Here is a 16,285-nt window from a genome sequence, read left to right as displayed (position 1 = left end):
AGATCAGAAAATTGGATGAGCAGGCTTCCATTAGCTTTTCCCTTAGTCCCTCATGCCTGGGGTGTTGCAGCCAACTGCATTTTGTGTACTAGATAGCATACACACTTTTCATATTGTAGCCTCAATAAGGCCCCAGGACACACGAGAATTACTTAGAATACCTATTATATTTGAGAAGATACAAGTGGTCTTTTGCCATCAAAGTCCATTTTGAGTAGGTGGAAGGAACGTTCCCTGTGTAATTGGGCTCCTAAAGATCAATAGGATTGATTTTCTTTCTGCAACATTATTGTTTTTGCATTTCTAATAGATTGGCCAACATTGATGAAATTTGTCATGGGTATGGAATATTTTTCTGAGGGGACAATTTTGTTGTAATTATTATGAGAAGTTTTTTTACCAATATCCACAAGAAAAAGCCTGAATATAGCAGACATTAAGTGAAGTGTCTATAGAACTTTCGCTGAACATGAATTGGAGAGAATGTGGGGATTCAGGGACAAATAGTACATTCTGAAAAGGAAAAAAAAATCCCTTCTCAGTGCTCCACAAACAATCAGCATGCATCTCAATCCATGAAGCTGTTATTTAAACAGAAAATGTCAGATATTAATAATCCCATTTTGGAAATAGTTGTGCTTATTATGGCCTAATCCTGCTCCTAATCTGTACGTTCTTTTGTATCTATCCCTTCTTACATTAATCTCTGTTTTGTGTATATGTTACTTTTGTTTACGAAACTGAACATAGCCTGTGTGCATGACACTGTCAGGTGTAGAGAAAAATATAGAAGGACATATTTGCCCAAATGTTGACCCACTTTCACTCCTATCCTTGCAGAGTGAAACTATTTAAGGGTAAAACTGTCCGCAATATCTTGGCGGAACGTGGTTTACTTGAGGATTTCCTGAAGAAACACCCATACAATCCCCTTTCCAAGTACCGTGGGCCATCCCAGCAGGACTCATCAGGGTCAACAGAGTCACTGTTGAACTACCTGGATGTAAGTAATCTGTAGTGATTTTAAGGAAGAGCAGCAAATAGAATAGAAATGGTCATCCTGATTGATTTGACGGCATTCTGTCCTTCATTAATCCTGCCACCGGTATCTGAAATCTAAAAGTACAGCAAATATTGCTGGCATACATTTTGCAATAGATATATTTTAGCACAGCGCTAAGTGAGTGTATCACTGAAACTGAAAATAGCCCCTTGCCATTCCTACATATTTTACTAAATGCTGATTTGCTCCCATTCCACATTACGTAAACCAGTGGAATATTTGCCAAAAGTAGCCCTGTCGCCTTTAAAAAGCTTTGTTAAGCATTTGGAAATCTAATTTGTTTTAATTAAACTGCAGGGGCAGTTAAATTGTAAAATGAATGCAAAATTCGTTCCCATTATGGTTGGGTTAAACGCACTTCCTAAACTAAGCTTTTAGAAAACTCAATGCTTAAACACATCGGATCTGTAACACATCTCTACTGTACTTTGTCTGAAAACCAGATCCATTTCTAATTTCACATCTTCCTTTTAATTTCCTGACAGCTGTCATACTACGGAACAATCAGCATCGGGACTCCACCTCAGAGTTTCATTGTCATCTTTGATACTGGCTCTTCAAATCTTTGGGTCCCATCGGGTTACTGCTCTAGTCCAGCATGCCGTAAGTAAATCGAGACCATAGAAGGAATTCTCATAATTGCAAATTGTGGTACACAGAACCTTACAGGTGATGCAGTTAATTCTTTTCAACTCCAATTTGCTTCATTATGATTTTATAATGCAATTGTTAAGCACTAAATTCTCACTTAGATTCGCTGTTGTGTAATTCAAATAATTGGTTGCTTCAATTTCTTTAGCCATTGCATGATCAGGAATAGTTTGTATCCAAAAGAAGGTGGGAGCTGGGTTGATTCAGGATCCAACTTTGTATGTTATAGCTTAGATCTCCAGGTCAGTAATCTAAAGCAGGAAGTCCTGTGCCTCTTATTTTCCAAGCACATTGTGTTCATGACCTACTACTCGCTGAGTCATCAATGTTACAACCAACCAATGAAATATTAGAAGAATGTAAATAATTTCCACAGATCATCAAGTTTTTATTTCGAAATGAACGAAACTGGGCAAACAAAACGGTTGCTATACGAGAACAACCTCCTGAATTGACCTGGAGCTGGCAGACCTGAGTTATACTGTCTGCTCAGTATTAGTGTTGAAGCAGGGAGGGGGAATGGGTTCTTATGGTAATCCTGTAGTTCTATAGTCACCAATACTAATACTCGCTTTTTGTTCCATATTTATTTGTAATTAATTGAATTTAAATTGCCCAGTTGTTCTGGTGGGATTTGATTACATCTCCACAACATTCGTCCAGGCCAAATTGTTGTTGTATTGAAATGAACACTGTAATCTAATGAAACTAACTGGATAAGATGTGCTTTTCTTGTAGGTGATCATTGCAAGTTTAATCCACAAGCGTCCTCAACATTTCGCCTTTCAAACAAGTACCTTGCTATCCAATATGGTACAGGCAGAATGACTGGTGTACTGGGATATGACACTGTCAGAGTAAGTCAAACTAGCTGATTTCCCATGTCTGAGGGGCCCATAGAGAAATCAGTGTTGCAGACTGTCATATAGTCATAGAGGTCTACAGCATAGAAAAAAGCCCTTCGGCCCATTGAATTTGCACCAATCTAACAAGTACTAACTATGTTAATTCCATTTTACAGCACAAGGCCCATAGCCTTGTATGCTATGTCATCGCAAGTGCACATCCAAATACTTCCTAAATGTTATGAGAGTTTCTGCCTCTACCACCCCTTCAGACAGAGAATTCCAGGTTCCTACCACTCTCTGGGTGAAAGGATTTGCCTAAACCTCCTGCCCCTTACCTTAAATCTATGACCCCTGGTTATTGATCCTTCCACCGAGGGGAAAAGTTCCTTCCTGTCTACCCTAACTATGCCCCTCATTAGTTTTGTACACCTCAATCGTGTCCCCCCTCAATCTCCGCTGCTCCAGAGAAATTAACCCCAGTCTATCCAATCTCTCCTCATAACTAAAACTCTCTAGCCCAGGCAACACTCTGGTAAATCTCCTCTGCACTTTCTCTAGCACAATCACATCCTTCCTGTGGCCTAACCAGTGTTATACAGTTCCAGCATAAACTCCCTGCCCTTATATTCCATGCCTTGCCCAATAAAGGCAAGTATCCCATATGCCTTCTTAACCACATCATCTGCCTGTCGCACTCCCTTAAGGGACCAGTGGGCATGCACACCAAATACTTCCCAGGGTCCTACCACTCATCATGTATTCCCGCGCTTTGTTTGTCCTGTCCAATTGCTTCACCTCACACTTATCCAGGTTAAATTCCATTTGCCACTGATCAGCCCTACTGACCAGCCTGTCTATATTCTCCTGTAACCTAAGGTTATCCTCATCACTATTTACCACCCCACCAATTTCCATGTCATCTGTGAACATACTGATCAACCCTCCTACATTCAAGTCTAAATCGTTTATATAAACCACAAACAGCAAGGGAGCCAACACCGCTTCCTGTGGAACCTCACTAGACACAGGCTCCCAGTCACAAAAACACCCCTTGACCATCACCCTCTGCTTCCTGCCACTCAGTCATTTCTGGATCCAATTTGCCAAGTTGCCTTGGATCCTAAGAGCTCTTATCTTCATTATCAGTCTCCCATGCGGGACCTTATCAAAAACCTTGCTGAAGTCCAAGTAGACTACGTCAAATGCATTGCCCTCATCTACACACCTGGTCACCTCTTCGAAAAATTCATTCAAATTGGTCAGACATGACCTCCCCTTAACAAAACCACGCTGACTGTCCTTGATTAATCCTTGCCTCTCCGAGTGTAGATCAATTCTGTCCCTCAGAATTGCTTTCAATAGCTTCCCCACCACTGAGGTTAGACTTAACAGACCTCTAGTTCCCTGGTTTATCCCTTCCTCCCTTCTTGAATAACAGTACCACATTGTGTTCTTTTACTAATTCTTTCACGGTGTGTGTCTGTTCTTGGCTGGGCTAGCATTTATTGCTCATCCCTAATTGCCCTTGAGAGTCTGACCAAGGATGTTCAAACCTCAAGAACAACTTCCTTCCCTTTGTATTTCATCATTATTGTGTTAAAGGCTCACAATCCATCAGCTTTACTGATTCTTTTTTGTACCTGCCAACTGGCTTTTAACAATTTGTAATGTTGGGCTCCCGAGTCACTCTCCTCTACCATTCCTAATTTGTCACCATTTGGAAAATACACTTTTACCTTCTGTCCAAAGTGAATGGCCTCACATGTACCCACATTGAACTCAGCAGGCGCATTCACTTATTCTGGTTATGTTCCCTTGCGACAATGTGCTGCAATCTGCACTGCTTGCTTTCCCTCCAACTCCATGTAACCTGCAGTCTAATACAACTCTCAATTCCTTCATCTAACTATGGTGAAAAGATGAGGCTCCAGATCAGATTCCCAGAGAACACCACTTGTCACATTCCACCAGTCTGCATACGTATCCTGTATCTCCACTGTCTGCATCCTACTTCCCAACCAATTTCTAGCCAAAGTTAAAAGTCCACCACAAAAGTACGCCCTTGCTTTCACTAATCTTCTCTCATGTGGAACCTCATCCAATGCCTTTTGGATGTCCTGATGCACAACATCCATAGACCTTACCTAATCTACCTTAAGGGTTAGTCCCTCAAAAGTTTCAACTTGTTTATACAGACATGACTTATCTTTAATAAAGTCACAATGGCTCTGTCTGATCAGCTCACACTTGTCTAAGCATTAGGTCACTCTCGCCTGAGTCACAGATTCAAGTAGTAACTGAGTGCATTTCAGAAATAATTCACTGGCTTTAAAAGATACTGGGATGTCTGAACAATATCTGAAGGTTCTACATAAGTAGCAGTTTCTTCTTTCTTTAATTTACAATCACTTTCTGGTCCACCTTTTTTGGCACATCATCCCCAAGATACTTTGGGGCCAGTGTTACAGCATCAATCTAGAATTGGCCAACTCTGGGTGCACACCTGACCCATACAGTCAGAAACTCTGATGCCCAGCTGGTATTTTGGGAAAGGTTATCTAAGGTTCCCCTGACAGTCCCTCCATATGTTGTGGAAGAAAAGCCACTTGGAGTACAAAGATGGTTAATATCAGAAAATCTTTATTTTGAGCAGCGAAAGAAAAGAGCTAAGCTATAGAATCTCTCAAAGAGCAGTTACAATAACACACATTTATACACAATACAGCTTCAGCTGGCTACATGGCCGAGTATATTTTGACTGCTCATGGACTTCAATGTGTCCCTGCAAAGCACATCACATCATATTCTCATAGTCAAGTAAGCTCATGGGAAAGTACAAAATGGAAAAAAATACAAAGCTTATCGGCTACAGTAACTTCATCTCTAACAAAACACATCCAGAAAAACAGGCCAAGTGTGTAAGCTAAAGATTTTGGAAAAATACAGCAAAAGAAACAGCTTTCATAAGTATAAATCAAAGTAATCTTTTATCCCTTTATTTCCCAAATCACATATCTTCCTCAGCCTCTGGAAGAAGAAGTGGTGTTCCAGAAAATGTTTAAAACATGATGTGTTTCTTCAATGGCTTGGACTGCTGGGGACCACATCTGCCCATTTGGAGACTGCAGTGCCTCACCTCACTAGATGTGTTGGTGTCCAGTGATGCACCAGAACCTGATTGAGACATTGGAGTGGGAACTTCTGGTGTAGGGAGTCTGTATCCCTGTCTTCACAATCCCGAAGGCATTCACCTAGCAACAGGCAGCAGGGGGTTCTACACCTTGCGAGTGTAATTTGGAATAGCAGAGACCAAGAAACTGGCACAACCCCAATGTGTTCATTACTACCAGGCCTATGTTACTTGACCTTCTGACAGGATGACCTACTGTAAAATATTTAAACAGTTTTCTTTTCAATTAGGTATCCAACATTGATATCACCCACCAAGAATTTGGTTTAAGCATCACTGAGCCTGGCAGTTTTCTTTATTATGCTGAATTTGATGGAATTCTGGGATTGGGATATGCAGATTATGCCATTGCAGGTGCAACAACTGTTTTTGAAAACATGATGTCTGAGCATCTGGTGGAGCAATTTATGTTTGCATTTTATCTGACCAGGTGAAGTATAATGTTCACGACCCCCAAATTAATCTCTTCATGACAAACACCCAACAATATCTACACAAACATTGCCTTTGCTTTCCATTTTCTCTTTATCAACACCATTAATGTTATCAGCTGGATTTTTCTCTGGCATAATTCTGTAGGTGACACAGTGTTGGGAAATTAAGAGAGATAAGGATTGGAAGCCGGTAGTCAGATCACCATCCCCATCTGTACCAGAGCAAAGTGTCTTCCAGCTCCCCCAGCCCCATCTGTCACGGGGTCTTAATCACTTGACTGTTGACCACTCAATGCATTTAAATGATGGTAGGGGACAGGTTCAGGGAAACCAGCCAATTTCCCTCTGTTCTGCTTTAGGTATGGCCAACCTCAACCTGGAATCCAGGATATTGCAGCAGTACATCATGCAGCAGAAGTAGGAAGCAACTAATAACTCTGTTAGGAGAGCAAAGGCTAGCAGTGGTCATCTCTACATCCCTTTAGGCTCCTCGCTTTTCCTGGAGGTCCCACCGCCAATGAAAAGCCTCTCTTCCATAAAAAAATTATTTTATGTCTTTGAATTTCTTTTCCCCTTTAAGAATCCTCTTCTGTTCTGTTCCAGATTTCCTACCTGGCTTGCACCAGCAGTCATTCTGGGAGTCCATCCTGCTAACTTAGGCAGTGAAACCGCCCTAGCATTGATTCCAGCCCTGTAGACTTCAATGATGAGAATCGTAGAATTAGGCAGCACATTAAGAGACTAATTGGCCCATTGTGCTTGTGCCAGCTCTTTCAGGGAACTATCCAATTAGCCCCACTCCTTTGCTGTTTCCCCATAACCTAGTATTTGTTTTCCCTTTTCAAGTATGAGTCCAAACAACTTTTGCAAGTTACGATTGAATCTCTTTCCTTCTGCTCAGGCAGTTCATTCACAATCACAACAAACCAAACCTGACTAGATCACAATGTAAATATTTAAAACCATGGGGATTTACACTCTTCTGTTGTAGGATTTAGCTACATCCTACTGTATAGTTTTTATATTCTCTAGGATTTACAGCGCGCTTTCCTGCATCTTCACAGCTACTCTCAAACACATTTTTGACAAAAGGCCATTCTGATATGATCTTCAAAAGGTAACAGAAATTGTGAACCTGCACACTTCCAGATTTAATTTCTTTTCACTTTTGATTTACAGACATGAGGGTCAATCAGGAAGTGAAGTTGTATTTGGTGGTTTTGATCCAAACCATTACACAGGTAACATTAACTGGGTTCCCCTCACTGTGGAAGGATACTGGCAAATCCTTGTGGACAAGTAAGTAAATGAACATTAAAAAATGCTTATGTTCTAGAATTGAATTCAACTGCAAAGATGTGCTTTGTGCTGAGATAATTCATAATGATAAACAGATTAAGTGTTGAACAGCATTTACTGGGCAGTTTAACATGATAGCATGTTACAGAGAAATATTAGGAATTGGATGGGAAATGCATAATTCAGAGTTATTCAAATTCAGATCAAGAGAAGTTCATTTAACCTTCAATTTCTACACCATTGTGCTCTCATGGACTTCCACCCCATACCTCCTGATGATTCTCTACATCTTCCTCATCTACCAGATTAGAAGATCACACAGCATGATCAATAACTCTATAACCCTCAACCCCTACTCAACTGATATTGATCCAACTCCTTATAAAGACAGCGTCCCTTATTCATTTTGGGGTTGCTGAAATGCAAGCCAACGACCACTGCATTGGTGGAGCACTTTTCATTTATTGGAACAACCATAGGCACTATGAAGATTGAACAGTGGATGGAGCAGGTATTTCGGGAGTGATTAGAGGGAGGTAACTAAAAGCACAGTTAAGGAATTGACTTTTGAGGATGAAGAACGTTTTGAAATAGAATTTTCAACAAAAAAAAGCTATCATGTCTCTGGCACCATCAGCAAGCATAAGATGCACAGTAAATGGGAGATAGAGCGGACAGTGCACGCTGTTAGTGTTGGAGGAGATCACAATGATACAGTTAGACAAGGCTGTGGAGGGACATGAGCATCAAGAGGCAAACTTTGAAGCCACTACACTGGATGACTTAGAGTCAAATGCAAACCAGAAAAGTGAGAATCAAACTACACGAACCTGGCAAAAGATTGCAAGACAAGTAATATTTTATAGTTGAGAGAATAATAAAAGTAGAGCAACCATATTAACAGATTCAAAAGCACAATGAAAGTGTTATATTGTATATTTACTGAAAGTGTAATGGCCGAATTCAATTTGGAAACCATTTTGATATACGATGCATACATTCACATACATTAATCTCCATAAACAGTTGGCATTTAGATTTCTGAAAATGGTCACGTAATCATGAATGTCCTTTTCCTCCCTAGTGTGAAGGTTAATGGCCAGGTAGTGGCTTGTGAAAGCGGTTGTCAGGCCATTGTCGATACTGGCACCTCTCTGATTATTGGCCCTGTCTCACCGATCCAGAGAATTCAGCACAAGATTGGTGCAGAAGCACAACTTTATTCTATGGTAACCTGCATTGTATTTTATCATAAGAAGGAGATGATTTCACCTTAAATCTTAAACGACACAAGGTCTTAAATACATTGTGCAGTTTTGGTCTCCTTATTTAAGGAAAGATGTAAATGCGTTGGAGGCGGTTCAGAGTAGGTTTACTAGATTAATACCTATAATGAGCAGGTTGTCTTATGAGGAAAGATTGGACAGACTGGGCTTGTTTCCATTGGAGTTTAGAAGAATGAGGGGTGACTTGATTGAAGTATACAAGACCCTGAATGGTCTTGACAAGGTGGATGTGGAAAGAGTGTTCCCTCTTGTGAGTGAGCCCAGAACTAGGGGTCATTGTTTTAAAATTGGGGGAGTTGGAGAAAAAAAAGTTCTATCAGAGGGTTTTGCAACTTTGGAACTCTCTGCCTCAGAAGATGGAGGAGGCGGGGTCATTGAATATTTTTAAGGCAGGGATAGATAGATAGATTCTTGTTAGGCAAGGGAATCAAAAGTTATCAGGAGTAGATGGGAATGTGGAATTCGAAACACAAGCTGATCTGCCATGATCTTATTGAACGGTGGAGCAGGCTCAAGGGATGAATGGCCTAGTCCAGCTCCCATTTCTTATGTTCCCTAAATTAAAAGAGGCTCAGATGCATTCATTACAATAATTTACACTTATGCTAAAATTAAGGAAAGGCTCAGAGCAAACTCATAGTCAAGAATTCATTTTAAACACAAATGAGACCTGTGGTCCCAGATAATACCACTGTTAACCTCTTGTTTCTCTGTTCTACAGCTTGGTGTGGACTGTGGTAACCTGCCCACCATGCCCTATGTCACGTTCACCATCAATGGAATTGAGTACCACCTTTCTCCTGACCAATATGTTCTCCAGGTATGCTTTAACCCTTAGGCTGCCAGAATCTCCACAGCATTGTTCATCATCTCAGGATGTCTGATATTTGTAAAGGTTTCAGTGCAATGGCTGTACCTCATTTATATTTATACTTACATGGAACTTTTATTCATTATTTCTTCTACTCCACTTTCTTTCATCAACTTTAGTTGAATTACAACTGCACAATTAGCTGAATAACTTCCCATTGTTCTGTGAGACTCAGTCTCTTTAAGTACAGTTCTGTGGCTACCTGCTGACCCTAGTACATGCTCCAATGGTTCTTGCTTAAACTGTGAGTCAGGACCGCACGTTTTGTTGAGTTAATCAACAGTGTACCACACTTTAGGCCAACTCTGTCTTTACCCGTTTGCACACATTCCAGCGCAGTAATCAGGAGTGGGGGCTCAGGCTGATTGGTTGTCCACTCATAACATGTGGCAGTTCCAGCTGAATCATTTTCCCCAAATCACTAGCACACATGCCCTGAGAATGAAAGTCTATTCCCGTTCTTCTTCAAATAGGGTTCTCACCCACATCACTCCTTGAGACAGCACCACCAACAAAAAGGTGAACTGTTAATTCATCCAGTTGCCAAACATGCATTCCAATTGCATGAAAGTTTCTGCTGTATTTGCCAATTGGCATTTTAGCTTCAAAGTAATTCATTGTGCAAAGTTTTTTTGCTTTCTAAGAAATGTTAGAATGTTCTGGTCTTCATGATGTTTGGGGCAAATGCTTCTTCTCCTGCCTGCTAATGTAGTATGCTTGTATGTAATATAGTTTGTCATAAAAGCAAGTGCATTCTTATAAGCAAACAAATATAGGAAAACCTATTGATTTGTTCTTCATTACTTTACTTGCAGTACAATTACCATGGACACAAATATTGTCAAAGCGGATTTAGCACGATGGCACTTTCCGATTATGAAGACCTCTGGATTCTTGGAGATGTCTTCATTGGAGCCTACTATTCCATTTTTGACCGAGGAAACAAACGAATGGGTTTTGCCCGGGCTGTCTAATTTGTTCATTCATGGCTTTGTTTAAATTGCTTCCTCGACCTCTCCCCGATTGACATTTACAAATATTCCCGACATTCCTCACAATTCCCAAACGCAACAGGCATCATGGTGGTACCAATGATTTCAAACAATGATAAGAATTTGCACAGAAGAAGAAGGTATTTGATTTTAAACCAAGCAACATGCGGGCTGCCTGTTTGGCTCTGAATCTATTTAGTGTTGTACTTTGCAAAATATTACTGGATAAAAATTTATGGACAATATTAAAGTATAAATATTAAAGTATCAGAAATGCATTAATAGCTCTCATCTCTTACTTTGCTATGAGCACTGGAGGTGACTGAGATACACTCCAGTTTGTGCTCACACTACACAAAGATATCCGTGTGACTGATCTATGATAAATTCCCCAGACACTAGGAGTCAACTGAATACAGCTTTCAGCCAAATTGTATTTACATCTTTGGCTTTAGAGGAATAACTATTAATCTAATGTGCAGATTTTGAAATGGGTTTTGGCATCTGTAGCAACTTTGTTTAGGGTCAGAGTTCTCTGTTTGTTTTCTCCCATTTCTGTGTTTAAGATCGTGTTGCAGCTTTTTACCTTTGAACCTGATCCTAAGATGGCAGCTGCAGGTCAAGGCAAACCCAACAGTGCAGCGCTCAATAAACCCCTAACACAAAAAACAAAATACTACAGATGATGCAAATCCAACATAGATAAACAGAAAATGCTCAGTAGGTCAGGAAGCAGCTGAGGGGAACGAAAGTTAGGGTTAATGTTTCAGGTCTATAACTGTTCATCCAAAGGGTATGTAACATCCTGGCCTGAAACACTAACTACATTCACAAAATTCTCACATACCACTCAATCTATTCAATCGATTTAAGTTCATCCATCCAGCAAAGTTCTACATTTTCCTCATCGGACCATCAAATGAGTTTTTTATTAATTCAAGTCTTTTTGCCTCCATCATTGTGTCTGTTCATGACTCCAAGCGTGAAGCAGAATTTACTGATAACATCCGTAAATCTACCTTGTACTAATTTGAGCATGTGTCCCTTCTCCTATTTCCATAGTTTACTTTAAGGTATTCCAGATAAGCTTCATTTCTCTGAAATCCTCTTCCCCCAAGTTGAGAAGTCCAAGGGGTAAATGTTGGTCCTTAACTCTTGGGCACTAACCTCCCAGAGCAGATTGTCCTCCAGTTCTAGGGCTCACCAACTTTTCAAACCAATGAAATCTACAGTAGAAGAGCAAAAATATCGGGAGAGCATCCTGAAGAAGGAATATTAATGCATGGTGGAAGTCATTTTAATTTTTAATCATCAGGCATCTCACCAAATTTCTTTTAAATGTTATTAGGTAAGATCCATAATGGGCTGTAGATTTGTTATATAAGGCTCTTTTATTTTCTTTGCCCAATATCCATTGAGCACTACCATTGGTATGTGTGTGTGTGTGTGTGTGTGTGTGTGTGTGTGTGTGTGTATGTGTGTTTGTGTGTGCGTGTGTGTGTGTGTGTGTCAGTGTGTGTGTGTGTCAGTGTGTGTCTGTGTGTGTGTGTGTGTGTGTGTTTGTGATTGTGTATGTGTTTGTGTGTGAGCGTATGTATGTTTGTGAGTAAATCCTGTGCATGTCTTCAGATGCACCTAGGCCGATTTCTTTTAGGCCAGTTAAAACTTTTTAGAATTAAGAATTTAAAGAATTGAAAGAATTTTTAGAGAGCAAGCAAATAGAATCCTGCTTTGTACAAACTCTAATGTGAATGGTACCGATTTTAAAACACATATAATTGGTTTGACACTACGTTGGATGTACACTTCATCTATCATTAATCAAAGTGATTTGAGGCTACTACCTTCAAGGTGCTTCACTCCAGAGTTAAATGGGGCCTTAGCTACAAGTTTGCACTGTGAAGGCTTTATTGTGCAGTGGGTTGTGTTCGTTACTAATGAATCAGAAGCTCTGGGGTCAAGTCCAACTGCAGCATTGGATAACCGAGGAAGGTGTGTTCATAATTTGACCAAACAGACTGATTATGGTCAGCCATGTGATGAAAGAATGTTGGCGCCACTCCCATCACTATCAATAGCTCCAGATTACAACATGCATGGAAAAGTACATGTTGCTGCAGCAATTCTGTCTCACCGATCTGGAGCACACCATTACAGGTTTCATACTGGAGCTAGTTCTACACTATTGTTAAATTTAAAGTGTGAATCCACCCAAAGATTCACCCATCATCAGAGGGAGACAAACACTACAGCTAAAACCTCCAAGAAATCAAAGCTCTGTAAATTTCTTTCCAAATCCAGGGATAACCAAGTGGAATTTGAGGGTTTTATCCGATCTGACAGAGCACATTATCCAGCTGTGGCCAGTCCAGAAATATTATTCTCTTCCAGTTCCAGTTGTACAATTGCCCTTAACAATAAGAAAAACCAAGAGGAGAAGCATGTTTAACTGCAGCCTTAAATTTACTGACCACATGGTCATTGGGAACAATAAACTGATGGTTTCCAAAGATTGGATGAGCCAGTGTCAAAGATGATGGTGAAGCTCTGTGGTGGATTCCCAATGCTGATTGTGTTAAAGTATGAAAAAAGTATGAAAGCGTAGAGGAATAGAGGAACCAAGGGGTCAAAGGGAACCAAGTGTTATCACAGTTTAGCGAGGCCATTGAAAAAGCAAAGCAAGCAATAATCTTTATTTTGATAGGTTAAAGTTGTAATGGGCATTGGTTAGATCACAGTGTCAAGTTCTGGTCACCATTTTACAAAAAGGATACAGAGGCACTGAAGAGGGTTGAGAGAAGATTTACAAGGGTGTTGCCAGGAATGTGTGGGTATACACATCAGAAAAGGATTGACAGGCTGGGTCTCTTTTCTCTTGAAATATGAAGGCTGAGGGCTGAACTAACTAAAATAATGAAAGGTGTCGCTAGAGTGGATACAGAGAGAATGTTACCCCTTGCGGGGAAGATCATGACCAGAGACCATCAATATAAGATAATCACCAAAAAATCCAATAGGGAACTCTGAAGAATTTATTATCCAAAGAGTGGTGAGAATGTGGACCTCACTACCATGGGGACTGGTTGGAGCAAATAATATAGATGCATTTAAAAGCAAAATAGAAAAGGACATGAGGAAGAAGGGAATAAAAGACGACAATGATGGATTATATGAGAAATGGTGGGAGGAAGATCGAGAGGAGCATAAATGCCAGCGTGGACTCGTTATTGTGATGGGCAGAATGGGAAAATTTGGAGTGCGGTCAAAAGTCAGTTTCCCACCGGTGTGAAAACAGGTTTACATTTCCCGCTCCCTAATTTCATGGAGGGTCAGGTTGCTGCTGCACCAGGGCGGGAACCTCATTTACATGCATTTGAATAACATGAATATTCATTAATAAGCCCAGCTCGCCAGCATTACACCTCCACCCTTCCAGATCAAATGACCACATCAGTGTCAAATTACATCGGCGTGAATCACAACCAGATTTGCAAGCACGACTGAAAGAAAGTCACTTTGCCAAATCCAAGGCCTGATGGTGGGCCTGTGGCTGCACAAGACAGCAACAGCCTGAAGTGGGCAATGGTGCCAGAGCAATGGGTGACATTGGTGTCCACATGCAAACTAATGCGGTGCTCATACAGAGGACCAAAACTGCCTTTGTCCTCAGTTTAAGACATGCCCACTCTTTACATTGGATGCTGGTTACATTTCAAATTGCCGATCTATTCACACCTTCACCTTTAATCTCGGTGTATAAGACAAACCCCTTCTGAGGGATTTTTCAAGGCTTCAATCACCGATTTCTAAGCCGAAATCTCGGGGCTATCTATTTTCAATTTGTAATAACCTACATGATCTACTCTAGGCTTGTGAATATATATTTAATGCACATCCTACATTCCTCCACCACACGCGATATTGTAGCAGGTCATCTCTACCTGGCCTGAGTAACCTGGGGCTGAATCTTGCCCTTGATGGGAGGGGGAGGCAGGACTGACCGACTCGGGAGCGAGCGGACAGCCAATCACAGCCGCTGAAACGGGCACCGCCACCATTGTACGTGTGCAGACCAATTAAGTCCCGCCCAGCGTGACGCACGACGGGAAGCGTTATGCACTTCCAGTGCGGGCGGGGGGGAGTCCCCAGATGTGAAGGAGCCATCTTTAGCGCATGTGCGTGTGAAAGAGCGCACATCTCTCTGAGGCTAAGTGCTGCCTCAGGGAGGTCACTGAAAGGATTTCAAAGTTTAAAAATAGAAAAATAATAAAATAATAAAATCATTAACATGACCCCCTCACGTGACAATGTCACACGAGATGGGACATGTTAATGAAATACACAAAAATTTTATTAAACTTTTTTAAAACCGACATGAAACCTCATCCCACCGCTAGATGAGGTCTCATGTTTTTTCAGAATCCCGCCGGCGCTCCTGGCCTTCCCGCCAGCCTTAAGGTTGGACGGGCAGGGCCTTCAATTGTTTTAACTATCTTGTCAATGGTTCAATTGGCCATTGACAGGTTGGCGGGCGGACAGCTGATCGCACTGTGCCCCCGCCTTCCTGAATATTTAAATGTGAATGTAAACGAACGTGAAGGCTTGCCCACATGTCAGTCCTTGGCTTGCTGCATTGTTCCAGTGAAGCCCAACACAACCTGGAGGAACAACACCTCATCTTCCGACTAGGGACTTTACAGCCTTCCGGACTGAATATTGAATACAACAAATTTAGGTCGTGAGCTCCCTCCCCCATCCCCACCCCCTTTCTGTTTCCCCCTTCCTTTTTTTTCCAATAAATTATAAAGATTTTCCTTTTCCCACCTATTTCCATTATTTAAAAAAAATTAAAAAAAATAAAATATAAAAAAAACCCCACTAGAGCTATACCTTGAGTGCCCTACCATCCATTCTTAATTAGCACATTCGTTTAGATAATATCACCAACTTTAACTTTAACACCTATGTGTTCTATTGTACTATTGTCGTTGACATCTTTTGATGATCTGCTTCTATCACTGCTTGTTTGTCCCTACAACCACACCCCACCCACCCCCCCACCACCTCTCTCTCTCTCTATCTCTCTGCCCCCCACACACACACCTTAAAACAGCTTATATTTCAACTCTTTCTTGGACTCGAACTCAAGTTCTGTCGAAGGGTCATGAGGACTCGAAACGTCAACTCTTTTCTTCTCCGCCGATGCTGCCAGACCTGCTGAGTTTTTCCAGGTAATTCTGTTTTTGTTTTGGATTTCAAGCATCTGCAGTTTTTTGTATTTTTATCCTTCCTATAATATGTTGCCCAGAACTGTACATAATATTCCAGCTGATATCTAATGAGTGTCTTATGTAAATTCAACATAACTTCCTTGTTCTTGTCCTCTATGCCCCTTTTAATAAAGAACAGGATACTTTGTGCTTTATTAACTGCTCTCTCCACCTGTCCTGCCACCTTCAATGATCTATGCACTTATACACCCAAGTCTTTCTGCTCCTGCACTCCCTTCAAAATTTCACCCCTTATTTTCTATTGTCTGTCCATGTTCTTCCTACCAAAGTGCATCACCTCACACTTCTCCACACTGAACTTCAGCTGCCACCTATCTGCCCACTCCACCAACTTGACTATGTCCTCTCGAAGTTCTACAC

At 41.0% G+C, this 16,285-nt stretch overlaps 1 protein-coding gene across 1 annotated transcript; it reads left to right on the top strand.

Annotated features, from left to right (window-relative positions):
• Positions 1-808: 808 nt before the first annotated feature.
• LOC121282000 (pepsin A-like) lies at positions 809-10,616 on the top strand. The gene is made up of 8 exons (XM_041195315.1): positions 809-1,003; positions 1,549-1,666; positions 2,453-2,571; positions 5,983-6,182; positions 7,366-7,485; positions 8,570-8,714; positions 9,493-9,591; positions 10,458-10,616. Exons 1-8 carry the CDS (start codon positions 809-811, stop codon positions 10,614-10,616), a joined length of 1,155 nt encoding a protein of 384 aa, XP_041051249.1.
• The last annotated feature ends 5,669 nt before the right edge of the window (positions 10,617-16,285 follow it).

Source organism: Carcharodon carcharias, chromosome 9, assembly GCF_017639515.1.
Source record: "Carcharodon carcharias isolate sCarCar2 chromosome 9, sCarCar2.pri, whole genome shotgun sequence".
Taxonomy (NCBI): Eukaryota; Metazoa; Chordata; class Chondrichthyes; order Lamniformes; family Lamnidae; genus Carcharodon; species Carcharodon carcharias.
This window is presented reverse-complemented; position numbering and strand designations above follow the sequence as displayed.